At 42.3% G+C, this 12,635-nt stretch overlaps 1 protein-coding gene across 1 annotated transcript in view; it reads right to left on the reverse strand.

The window, feature by feature from the left end:
- The window catches only part of Ttc8 (tetratricopeptide repeat domain 8), a 51,617-nt gene that overhangs the window by 13,778 nt on the left and 25,204 nt on the right, over positions 1-12,635 (reverse strand). Inside the window, exons 7-9 of the mRNA XM_075947945.1 lie at positions 8,690-8,775; positions 4,842-4,929; positions 2,707-2,817 (exon numbers count right to left, since the gene is read on the reverse strand). Coding sequence (XP_075804060.1) covers positions 2,707-2,817; positions 4,842-4,929; positions 8,690-8,775 — 285 coding nt within the window. The remainder of the gene's footprint in view (positions 1-2,706; positions 2,818-4,841; positions 4,930-8,689; positions 8,776-12,635) is intronic.

The following is a 12,635-nucleotide window of genomic DNA, read 5'->3' on the forward strand; positions in this document are numbered from 1 at the left end:
GCTCACTGTAAAGCAGGAAACACGCAGACCATGACAGAATAAACACAGCGGTAAGGAAAGAACACAAAGGGGAAACCCTAGAGGAAAGCAAAGTCCTCAGAGGCAAATGCGGTGTGGCTGCAAACTAAGGACTTAGCTAATTATACCACCGTCACACAAAGAGCAAAGGAAGCCTCCAGAAATCTGGCTCTGGTGTGGTAAGCTTTGGCAGAAAGGAAATTAGCTGCAAAGGCGGGGTGGAGAATGGGGGGGCTCTACAGGGTCCTGGCGGGGTGGAGGATGGGGGGGCTCTACAGGGTCCTGGCGGGGTGGAGGATGGGGGGGCTCTACAGGGTCCTTGCAGGTAGGCCACTCTCCTCTCTACCCCTCTTCCTGCTGCTGCCAACTCCTCTCAGAAGAGAAGGGGAAGGTAGCCAATAAAGCACTGTTATCTATAGGACCACGGGGTGTTGTGGTGCACAAGGGCAACCCCAGCACTCCAGAGATGGGGGCAGGAGGATGGCGAGTTGGAGGCCAGGGAATCTGTTCAGAGCCTTGGCCTGTCCCAGCCTTAGCAACAGTGACTGCATCAGACAGGCATAGATGGAATTCTTCTGAAAAGCAGTCATAATTAAAGATGCTGACAGCTAAATCTTCTATCAAAAGGAAGGACAAAGGGTCTGAGAAATGGCTAATATCAAACTGACTTTTAAAAATAATGCATTTCTATCCACCATCATCAAACAGAAATTACAACACTTCATTCATAGTAATACCTCCATTCATAGTAGTACATCCATTCATGTTACACCTAGGAATACACGTGTGCATGGAAGAGTTAACAGAAGACCTGAGGTTGCTATTCTTAGGAAGGTATGCACTGGGGAACTCAGCTGATTCCTGCTCTCATACAAACTTTTCCCAGATGACAGGAGCCTTGCTAATGCGACACTATTGGTACCATGTGGTTTGTGCTATTACATGCTAGCTCTGGTACATGATAGGCACATGGTGTCCACACACAGTCTCTAATGAGACCCCTGGCAGACAACACTCTGCAGGAGTTGTCACAACTTGTTGCTGGAAGAATTAAGTGTGCTCCTTGTGACTCCATGTTGTGACTACCCTGCAGAGACGCGCATTACAAGGGTGTTCTTCTGAACAGAGCTGAAACATTCCATCCTGCAGGGACGCTATTAAGCTCAAAAAGTGAACAACTCAAATGCCTCAGGAAGTCCCTGAAACTGACTGGATGCACTGGGTTCCCCTTTCCCCAAGCATATATCCACTGTCAAGAGAAGCAGTCAGAAAAGCTGAGCTGCCTAGGAGAGGCTCAGACAAGATGAACCAGCCAACCCCCCTGGGGGAAGCAGGCACCAACCAGTTCAGCTGCCTAAGAGAAGCAAAGATCAGCAGACCTACATGGAAAAGCACAGACCACTTGCACTGCCTGAAACAGACAAGTCTCCAACCTGTGAGCTGGAAGCATGCTCCGGGTTTCCAGCTTTTGTGAGTTGTCACCCAGGCTGGGATGGGTTTTGGTGATGCCTATGAGTTATTTCTGTTCTTGTAAGTAACCCTTCATCTATACTCCTGTAAGTAACACCCCCCCGCCCCAAAATCACTGGTCCCCTGATGTGGACTTCGGTGGTGTCTGCACTTTTGTCTGTTACCCGTTCCCTAGGTGGGATAAGTAGATGTTGGTAGTGTCAATTAACACTGCACTAGCCGAGATCTTTTGGAAGCTTATCCCTTGCTTCCTCTGAACTTTCCCCGGGAGCCTTTCCCCTTTACTTTTGAATTTGTTTTGTGTCTTTTTCCACTAACACAATGCTCCTTGCTGGATGTTTTATGCTGTGTTTTGGGAGTATTAACGAAAGGACTGAATTTTAGCATGGCTTGGTGACTCCCCCGACAACCTTTCTGGGAATGATCACAAAACATTCACTGGAGCACAAAAATGAATGAAGCAACTACAGAGTTATGTCATAAGGCAGCCTACTTACCCACCCTGTCAATCTAAGTCATTATGCCTGCAAGGCTAAAAAGAAATATGTCTCTCAAGGCACCAGTCTTAAAATCAGTATGGAAGAGCAGAGAGATAAATTTTCAATTGTAAAAGAGAAAAACCAGGGGGTAGGATTACCTAATCTAGCCTTGGGATTATTGTAATGCTATAATAATTAGCAGAAAGAGAAGTTAATGAAACTTTTCTGCTGAATCTGAAAACATGAATCTAAAACTGTATAAAAATAAGAGTCCAAACTGTGAAGGCAAACCTACCAGCTACCATTAGAAAACTACAGAAATGTAGCTAGAATGAGCTTGGTAAGACGCTGGGCAAACAGACCAATGAAACAGATAGAAGGCTCAGGCATGTCTACCAAAAATGGGGAAAGCAAGCAAACAAACAAAACCCCCACATAGTTGGTGTTACAGATCTTGGGAAAGGATTAAGTGTGCTGAGATAACAGGCTACCCATGCAGGAAAAATAAGTTAAATTCCTGTCTTGTATCATTGACCTTTGGGTGTTTAAAATACTTCATTATAAAAATCTAGCTGAATTAAACACACACAGCAAAATCTCTCCTTATACTGCTGAATCACAGCCAACGATCTTAATTTTATAAACTGCTCCCTACTAGGACCCCAAGGGCCCTATGAGCTTTTTAAAGTAGCACACAACCTCAATTTTACACCAGCCTTAAAAATAACGTGAACCTTACCTCATAGATCCTGGCAATTCCACAAAGCAGGGTCACCTCGCCTGGAAATTTATCTAAGCCTTGTTTGAATAGATTTAAAGCAGTCACGGGTTGGTCCAATATGATATAAACCTAAAAGCAAGATATATTTCAATAAGATTACTTTAAGCAAGATTTATTTCAATAAGATTACTTTACTGGTTTTTAAAATAATAACTTTTATATAATAAGTTTTAATTATTGTTTAAAAACAAATTTTCTCCCAGAAATTAATGAATTTTCATAGACATAATTAGATTCTAATAATGACTTTACAGTATATCTGCATATTGTACATAAAATTCATCACCCCAAGAAATGTTTACTGCGGGGATATTCTTGTCACAAAGACTCGGTAATACATAAACGGGAAAGGGCCAGGGGAGCATCTTCCTGCTGCCCACACCAACCCTCCACTCCCTATGAGTCTTTCTCTGATAGTCACATCTCTTTGGTTTGTGTCTTGACTCACTAATTTCAACCAGGGTAACGTGCATGACTATGGGTTTCAAGCTACCCACGGGAGCCTGGAGGGCTCACCGGTGGATACACAACGAAGACAATGACTGTCCTTCACCTAGGAAATACCGGTAGCCAAAAGTTCAGCGGGATGGAATGTGGTCTTACAAGTCCTTTGTTCAGCTGTGACTGACTGATTTTAGGCTTAGGCTCACGCAAGCAATTCTAACTGCTATGAGATCATGATTGCAACGTCTGTGTTTCGTCTAGAAGACAGCAGCTCACAGCCCTTTCCCCACCTTTCCTGCTCTTTTCCTGAGCACAGCACACTTTTTAACTTGGAAACTTTTCAACAGCTGGACCACAATAATGCAATACCTACCACTTCATCAAGTGTTTTCATTCAAAGAGGCCTTGATGAGGCTCAGGCGATGACTTTATCCCAATATAAGTAGAGCTTCCCTTCTCGGAAATGTTTTACCACAGAAGTATTCTCAATTTCTGATTTTGGGGTATTCTGGGGGTATTGCAGAACACAAGTCTAAACGTGAAATTCATTGATTTTTTAAAAAATGTTTTCATTTTTACTTTGTGTATGGGTGTTTTGTCTGCATGTATGTTTGTGCACCATTTGTGTGCCTAGAACCCTTGCAGGCCAGAAGACGGTGTCAGATCTCTTGGAACTGGAGTTCAGATGGTTGTGAGCCACGATGTGGGTGCTGGCAATGGAGCTGGATCCTCTGGAGGAGCAACAAATGCTTTAATTGCTGAGCCATCTCCAGCCGTTTCACTGGTATTTTTCCATGTACATGTAAGGCAGTTTTACACAATAATTTGATCGCACCAGTGTTTCCACTTGTGGCAATCATATGGTGGCATTCAGTACACTTCAGATTTGGGAGCACTCCGGATTAGGAATGTTCAATCTGCACTGAAAATTCTAGGTGGCCCAGGTACTGGAGCTACAGTCACATCATACAGCACAGTGGACTTGAGCTTGCTGCTCTCAGCTCAGTGATGCTGAAAATCTGACCTCCTGCAGTCTCATTTTCCTTAGCAGCACAAAGCAAGGTATAAAACCTTCCCTGTAGGGTTACTTTATGGATTAAATTAAACTGTCTTTGCTAACAAGCCTGCTACAATATCCTATGCTGAATCGTGCTCAGAGCTGAGTAACTTATGTTCTATAAAGCAATCTACGAAACAGTCCCTGTTCTTAGAGCAGGGTTTGCTAGCAAAGGCCTGGGATCTCAGCTACCCAAGAAGCTGAGGCAGGAGGATGGTGAGTTCAAAGTCTATCTGGACTATACAGTGAAATCTTGTTTCGAAAACAAAGGGGCTTGTTTTATACAACCTGCTCAGGTTTGCGACAAAATAGACTGCAGAAAATACCTTTTTGTTACCTACAGGGTGGTGAGTCTGTGGTGTTTCCTTCTGTCCTAAAAAACAATCTGTCAAAGGGATTTTCTTTTTTTTCCGCAGCCATCAACTCCTTGTGCCGTGGGTACCCTCCATATGCTATTTTTTGCTTGCTATAAAAAATAAGTCTGAACATATTAACTTGCCAAATATTCCAGAAGGAACTGGCAACTTTACCCCATTCAGTGGCCAGCACCCTAAGTAGACAGTTTTCACTCAAGTTAAGAATATTTACTTACTTTTGCCAGATAGAGAAATGTGTCTACCATTTCCTGCTGCTTCAGGGCTGACTTAAACTGCTTCTCTGCTTCACGGTACATTCCTAACCTAGAAACAGCCATTTAAAAAATCAGACATGCCTTTGGAAAATCAACGCTACATCATTGTTTTTCAAACCCTGAGGATATGAACAGACACATCTCACCCTAGAGCAAGCATATACCAAAGCAGGTGATGCTGGGCACACAGACAGTAACGGGTATGCTAACAAAAGCTAGCAAGAAGCCACCTGTCTCCCAGAGTCATGATAGCTAAGCCTCGGATGGTGTAAAGACTACAAACGTGTTGCAGCGGGACCACAAGCTGTCTCTAACGGGGTCACATCAGGTCACCACTGCGAGAGCTTATAATCAGCTGCACATATGGCAAGTGACCTGGATAACTGCGGAGCTGCCACTTCGCTGAAGAGCTAAAGGACAGCGCTTCTTTGAAAACATCTCCTTCCCTCAGACAAGCCCTGTCCCCTTTAGTTATCCCTATACTATCTTAATGAAAGCAACAATTGTCAGTTGCATCCTACAGCTATAGCATCCCTTTTCTACAGATCTTCCTTTCCTCTGCCCGTGAATCTGAAACTTGATCTTTGCCTAAGTGACTGTTTTGATGTCAATGTCCACCCCTGTGGCCCAGGAAGCACGGGTCCTACCAGGACATTCACCAAAGCACATACGACTTTCATTCAGCTTGTCCTGAGTAGACCTGTTCTGCTTTCTGATAACTATTCACTCTTCTCAATCTATGAGCTACTTAGATGTATTTTTTCTGTAAAATAAACTGAAAATTATTTACAATATGATCCATGGGGCTAATCTCACATGCAGCTGGAAAGAATAGCTTTGGTCATTTTTTCATGATCTAGACTTCAAGCATTGGTGTAGCTGATATACTAGCAGCGGCTGGAAGATGGGATTAAAGTGATGTAAGGTGACTTCAACAGATTAGTGTAAAGTTAGAGGGCATGTAAGGAGGCAGAGGTCCCTTCCTCTTCACAGACTATGTATAAAATATTATCAAAGAACCCAAAGTTCTGAGAAATAGAAATAATAAACACGAATTATTGAACAAAAGAACAGAGTACGGCATATTCAAAGATATCTAAGGAATGGGGAAATTGCTCAGTTGATAAAGTACTTGAAATAGAGCATGGGGACCAGAGTTCAATCCCCCAAACTATTTACGATCTGGGCCTAGTGACATGCACATGTAATTCCAATGCTGGGGAGGCAGAGACAAACGGGGGAGATCACTGGACCTTACTGGACAATCAGCCTGGCCCAACTGGCCAACCTCAGACCAAGAAAACATGTGAGAAAAAGGTGTAAGGCACCTAAGGAACGACACCAGAAGAGGACCTCTGGCTTCCACATATACACACATCCTCTCTCTCTCTCTATTTCCTCCATACACACACACACACACACACAGACACACTTTCAAGAAACACATTTAGATACATCAAAATAAATAAATAAATAAATAAATGACACATCAGTCAGGTTCATAAACTTGGGCCAATGTCAGAGAGTCCAGAGAGACAGTGCCCTACAGCTGCCAACCGTTTCCCTGCAAATGAACCTCAAACAGCTGTGAAGCATCACCGTACCACATTTCACGATGTTAAAGAGATGCTAAAATGAAGAGGATAGCAAGCATGCCCTTAACGTCGTGACAGAAAAGGGCTAAATGTGTTCACTGACTTAGATGGCCAAGAGGAAAATTACTTGCAGAAGAGTGAGTAAATCAAGAGAATAGTGGATGAGGACTCAACTGTTGGGTGTGTGCTGGCATGCATTTCTGGGGGGGAGGGGGAAGCAATATGATATATGTACACAGAAAGGAAAGTGGATAGCATGTAGGGACAGGCTGGGGAATTCGCTTAACTGAAAAGGACATGACAACGCAAACAGTGAGAGACACGAGAAAGCAGACAGACAGGGACCACAGCACTAGACTGCACCAACGGTCAAATGGAGTCATCAAGAAGCCCAACAGCAGCTGTCTGTGCGGATCCCCTCACCAGACGCAGGAAGGAAGTGCTTTTCAACCTGTGGGTCACGACCCCTTTGGAGGTCAAATGACCCTTTCACAGGGGTCACACACCACACACATATTCTGCACATCAGATATTTACATTGTGATTCGTAACAGGAACAAAATTATGGTTATGAAGTAGCAATGAAAATATTTGATGGTTGGGGTCACCACAACCAGAAGGACTGTATCAAAGGGGCACAGTGTTAGGAGGGTTGAGAACCACTGCAGTAAGTGAAAACGAAATGTCCAGAATTAGGGCACTGCAGTGGGGCTGGGCAGTAGGAGAGGAAATCGAGAGTGCAGAGGTAAGGTCAGTAGGATGTAGTGGCCAGGAACAAAGGCTGAAGTCAGCTTCAGGCCACATCCTCTAGTAAAGCAATTCTGACCTCAACAGTTGACATCACAAGCTCTTTCTCTGGGTTCCCAGTGTGTCATGCCCTTGCTTCCATAATAATAGGAATCATCATAATAATTATTTGTTGTCTGTCTCAGCATCTGAAAGTAACATCTAATAAATCTTTGTGGTCCCATCTGAGAGAGGTTGCTCATTAATGTTTGGCTAAGTGGATGACTGTGAACGAGGGAACTATGAATGCATAGTAAAGATGCTCTGAAGGACAGGATGATGTAACATGATAGAATGCACTCATTTGAAAGGAGACTCACCATATAAATGGCATCACCTATGGGCAGTAGCAAGTGTCTGAGTTATGCTTTCCTTTAATTATCAACCACATCTCGAGGTTTTGTATAGAAGCTCAAGATGTTAAAACTGTCTTTAAGAATTAAACTCATAAAATTTTAACATAATGATCTCACATTATCTCTCATACAAAACATGTTTCAATTTATTAGTGGGGAAAAATGATTCAGAGCTGTATGCGAGGTGTCTAAAGGGAAAGTCTCTTTAATTTCCACAACAGCACAAGAACGTTTTCTGCCCACTTCTTCTTTTCCTCACAGAGCGCTGGTCTAGAAAATATGACTTTTTTCCTTTCCGTTTTCCCCAAAGGTTCTAAATTTTCTGAATATCAGCAGCAAGCATCAGATTGCACTAGAATTAGTAATGCCTCTACTGACCTCTCAGTTTGTTTTCTTTTGAATGTATCTAAACATTAAGCACGTTTAAGAAATATTCTGGTCCTATAAAAACCATAACGGTTATGGAAACAGGAGCAGAGTGTGGCAGACTGCTGATGCTGACTTTCCAGGAATTGAGGCAGGAGGAAAATGAGAGCCAGTCTGGGCTGCATGGTCACATTCTGTCTGAACTAAATAAATAAAGCGTTAATAAAAGAATGTGAACCAGTAAATGAAACTGAAATTCTTGCTGTATCACTTCTTAGCTCTATGAATTTCAACAACTTGCTTCACATTGGCCAGGCTCAATCTTCGTCAACTGAGCAGCTGACTCCAGATGCTGTGAGTCTTAAGCGAGCTCTGCAGGGCACTCTACAGATGTGAGGCATTTGTGTGAGGACCTGAAGCCAGGAGGACAGACTGAAGTGAACACTCTGGGTTCTAGTCCCAGGTCTGTCGCTAACCAGCTCATGGTGGAAAATGACAACTGAGCTCTGGCCTCAGCTTCCTTGTGTGACAGGTTCTCAGGGCACATGTCCTTACCGCTGTCATGTGACGGTTCAGAAAACGTTTGCTCAAATAAGCCCAAGTTGCCACTGCTTCATGAGGAAACTTGGTTATTTTTTCACCATCATATTGGATGACATAAAAATATTTCCACTTTTAAAGCTTTCACAGATGGGGAAGGTTTTACCTGTAGTAGCATTTTCCGATCTGTACTTTCCACCACCAGTCCTTGTACTGAGAATGCTCTGTGGAAAGGGATGCCAAGTCCAAAGCCTTTGAAAACAATTCATTTCCAATTACAAAATGCTTTTCTAATGGAAAGCAGGCAGGAGGATAAATAATTAAATAAACCACATAATTAGCATCAATCAAAACATGTATTAGAAATTAGATAGAAATTCCAGTTGCCCAAGTTTCCAGATGGCCCCACAAATTCCCCCTAAATAATCAGTTCCAGGCCAGAGGGCTAGCATCACAGAAGTTGGAGACATTGGTCGAAGGGAAGCAGATGTACAATAAATCAGAATATAATTTTAATATACAAGGCACAAAACTGAATTTAAAACACTAGGATTTTACTCTTCCCACTTTGTAGCTACTCTCTAAAGATTCAAAACGCCTCAAAACTCAGTGATGGCAAGCTTTCTGTATGTAAGGTGGGTCCAGCGGCAGTCCCCACTTCAAATACAGCTGTAGAGAAAGAGAAGGACGAACTAAGAAGACAGAAGAGGAGTTTGGAAGAGTGGGGGCCATTGCTCAGGAACAGGGTATTTGCCTCATCTGCCTGACCAACCCTGGGGTTAATCATAATCACTAGCTACAGCAGAGGACAAGTGAGGCACCGGCTTGCTATGGGGCCTGGGGCCAGGGCTTCAGCAGGCAAAGTGCTTGCTGTGCAGGCATGAGACATGAGCTCAGGTCCCAGTCCCCAGGAAAAGCTGGGTGTGGTACCAGGTACCTGTAACCTCCATGTTAAGGAACATACATGACTTCAGAACAAGAAAGAAAGGGGCTTTTGGAGCGTGGGATGGCACAGAAGAGGCTAAGAAGTCAGTACTTGGGTTCCTGCTGCCTTCAATGATCAGAACTCAAGGCCCTGATGTCACTTTACCTTCTAGTAATCAACGTTGTCCTCCATATTTAACTGCTTATCTGACACCTTTTAAAAAGGATTTCTGTGTGTGCGTGCATGTGTGTCTGAGTGCAAGCGCCTGCAGAGAACAGAGACACCAGACTTGGAGTTACAGGTGGTTGTGCACTTCCAGATGTGGGTGCTGGAAACAGGAACTAAACTCTGGTCCTTGACAAGAGCATATGTCCTTAGCCACAATCACCTCTCTGCCACAATCCCATATCTTCTGGAGCTTTTTCCTTCCAGTGTTTTTTACATGGTCAGACCAGACACAACCAATTAAGAATTGGGATTTTTAGAGAGAGGAAGTGGAAAACCTTTTGACAGAGGAGAAAGGGAAGCCGGGCGGTGGTGGCGCACGCCTTTAATCCCAGCACTCGGGAGGCAGAGGCAGGTGGATCTCTGTGAGTTCGAGGCCAGCCTGGTCTACAAAAGCTAGTTCCAGGACAGGAACCAAAAAGTTATGGAGAAACCCTGTCTTGAAAATCCAAAAAAAAAAAAAAAAAAAAAAAGAAAGAAAGAAAGAAAGAAAAGAAAAGGAGTAAGTTTTAACACAAATTTGAAGTTCACGGAAATCTAAAAGTTCTATAAAGATTCACTGAGTAGAACTGGAATTATCAGTTAAATGAGAATTTTGAGTTTTAATACTTATTTGTCTTCCCAATAGAGAGACTGCTTTATTCTGGAATCAGTGTTAATATAATCATGAGAGCCAACAGTTCCATTAAAGGAACACTTGGATGTTTCAGTTCTATTATCTCAAAGTGCATCCCCTATTACTGTCCTCTTTAATATCAGCTCTCTTCTGAAATTAATGCCAGAAAAGTCCCCTCAACCTACTATTGCAAAATTAATTACTTTTCCATGTGTTCTCTATCTCACTTGCTCCAGGGGAGACCTCTGAATATGCAAACTACTTATCCAGGAATGGTGTCACCATGCTGAGCCTCTAATGGACCTAAAAAATCAACATCTTTACTTGAATGCTATGGAAATGAAAAACAAGCCACATATGATTATACTTTCATGTGCTTATTTTCCTTTTTCCCCTCTAGCCAGAAATAAAAGTCAAGACAAAAAAAAATAAGTGAGAAGTATGACTTCCAGTGGCATTATCTCTGGAAACACTGGGAAACGTGTGTTTTCAGAAGGCTACATTCAGACATGCACTGCAAATATCTTTGCGCATTATCTCTGACTCAACCTTTATTAAGACCATTCCTAGCAAGCAGTTCACATTCCCTGTCATGTTTAATATAAACAGACCAAACCTTCTACTTTTTTTTTTTAAATCTTCCATTTGAATGCTCATATACCCTGACTTCCTAAGGCTAGATTCAGTGTTTATGATTGGTGGCCGAGTTTGCCTTCAGATACAGTCCTGAATCAAATCTTCCCATGGAGGAACCAGATGTTCCCATTAATCCAATTAAGGAAAATATAAATTGCTGAGACAATAAAAATGGCAGGAAAAAGTTACATCTTAGCAATTCTTAATTACATGAGAACTTGGGCTAAATTAGACAAGAATTCTTGTAATGACTTCTGAAGGCCCCTACGCTCCCCCAAGGGAAAACCCTCTTGTGGGAGTTTGAATAAGACTGTTCCTATAGGTTCCTATACTGAACATTTGGTCCACAGTTGGTGGCACTGTTTGAGGAGGTTTAGAAGGCGTGGCCTTGTTGCATGTCACTAGAGGCCAGCTGTGAGAGTCATTTCCAGTTGTTCTCTCTGCTTTGTGCTTGCAGTTCAAGAAGTGAGCTCTCGGCATCGTATCCAACTACCATAACTGCCTACGACCTCCAGTCAGCACTACGGACTCTAACCCTCTGGAACCCTAAGCCGACATAATCTCTTCCTTCTCTATGGACTCTGACCCTCTAGAACCCTAAGCCGACATAAACTCTTCCTTCTCTACCTGCCTTGGTCATGGTGTTTTGTCACAACAACAAATTTGAAGATAATGCATATGAAAGCAGCTCTGATTTCATTAGCATGCTAAAAAAAAATCCTTATTTTTTTTCTTTTTACAGCTGACGTTAAAAATATATAAAAGGTTAAAAAATGTCCGGTTTGTGCTCATTATCTAAATCCTTTTTGGGAAATAACATTTGTGATAAAATCTAAAATGACATTTTAATGGAAGAGTCTGGTCCAAGGAGCACCGTGAGCAAGGATGTGCATGCAAGTGTGCGAGCTGGTGAGGGCAGGAAGCAGGCACAGGCATATGTCCCCAGTTCCTCCAGTCCTTCACAGCAGCAAGGCAAGGGCTGCAGCAATTATTTGCTTAAGGAATAAACCTGTCATATCACAAATGCAAACAGGAAAGGAAAGTTTGTAGTTTTCACTAAGTAAAAACAAAAAGAGCTACCTCCCTGAGTGTTCCACACTGGAGTGACTAGCACATGAAAAAAATACAGGGGCCCAATTATGAGCATGTAAATTTATTGAAGTACTTAATCTATAATAGCAAAAATTGCTATTAATTCAGGAAACAGACAAAAAGTTTGAAAAAAGAATATAAAATGATACTTCATCTCCACTAGTGCCACGAGGCCAACCTGCTTGGTTGATGCATTGTGGGTATTCAACAAGCACACATGGAGTGAAGATCTTAAACCTATTCTCAAGAAATAATCCACGTATCTGTCTTCGGTATATGTGTACCTGTATTTAGTTATAATTCTGTTTAGCATCCTGAATGGATACTTTTTGACTTAACAATAGTAAATAAATATTTGCAATTTTTATAATTTTGGTAACTATTATTTTACTGGCTGCATGAAAGTCCATTCGGCTGCTCATTATAACATCTTATTTATCTTCCAGCACTGAGCATTTGTGTTGCTTTCCAAGCATTTTTCTACCATATCTAACACTATAGTGATCATTGCAAATAAAGCTATTTTTCCTAACAATTGTTGAGAACTGGAAGTACAGCATTATCTATAATTTGTAATAATTTATGACACTGTCCCTCAACATTTTAAAGTCCTTTGTT

The sequence above is a fragment of the Microtus pennsylvanicus genome, chromosome 14 (genome assembly GCF_037038515.1).
Source record: "Microtus pennsylvanicus isolate mMicPen1 chromosome 14, mMicPen1.hap1, whole genome shotgun sequence".
Lineage (NCBI taxonomy): Eukaryota > Metazoa > Chordata > Mammalia > Rodentia > Cricetidae > Microtus > Microtus pennsylvanicus.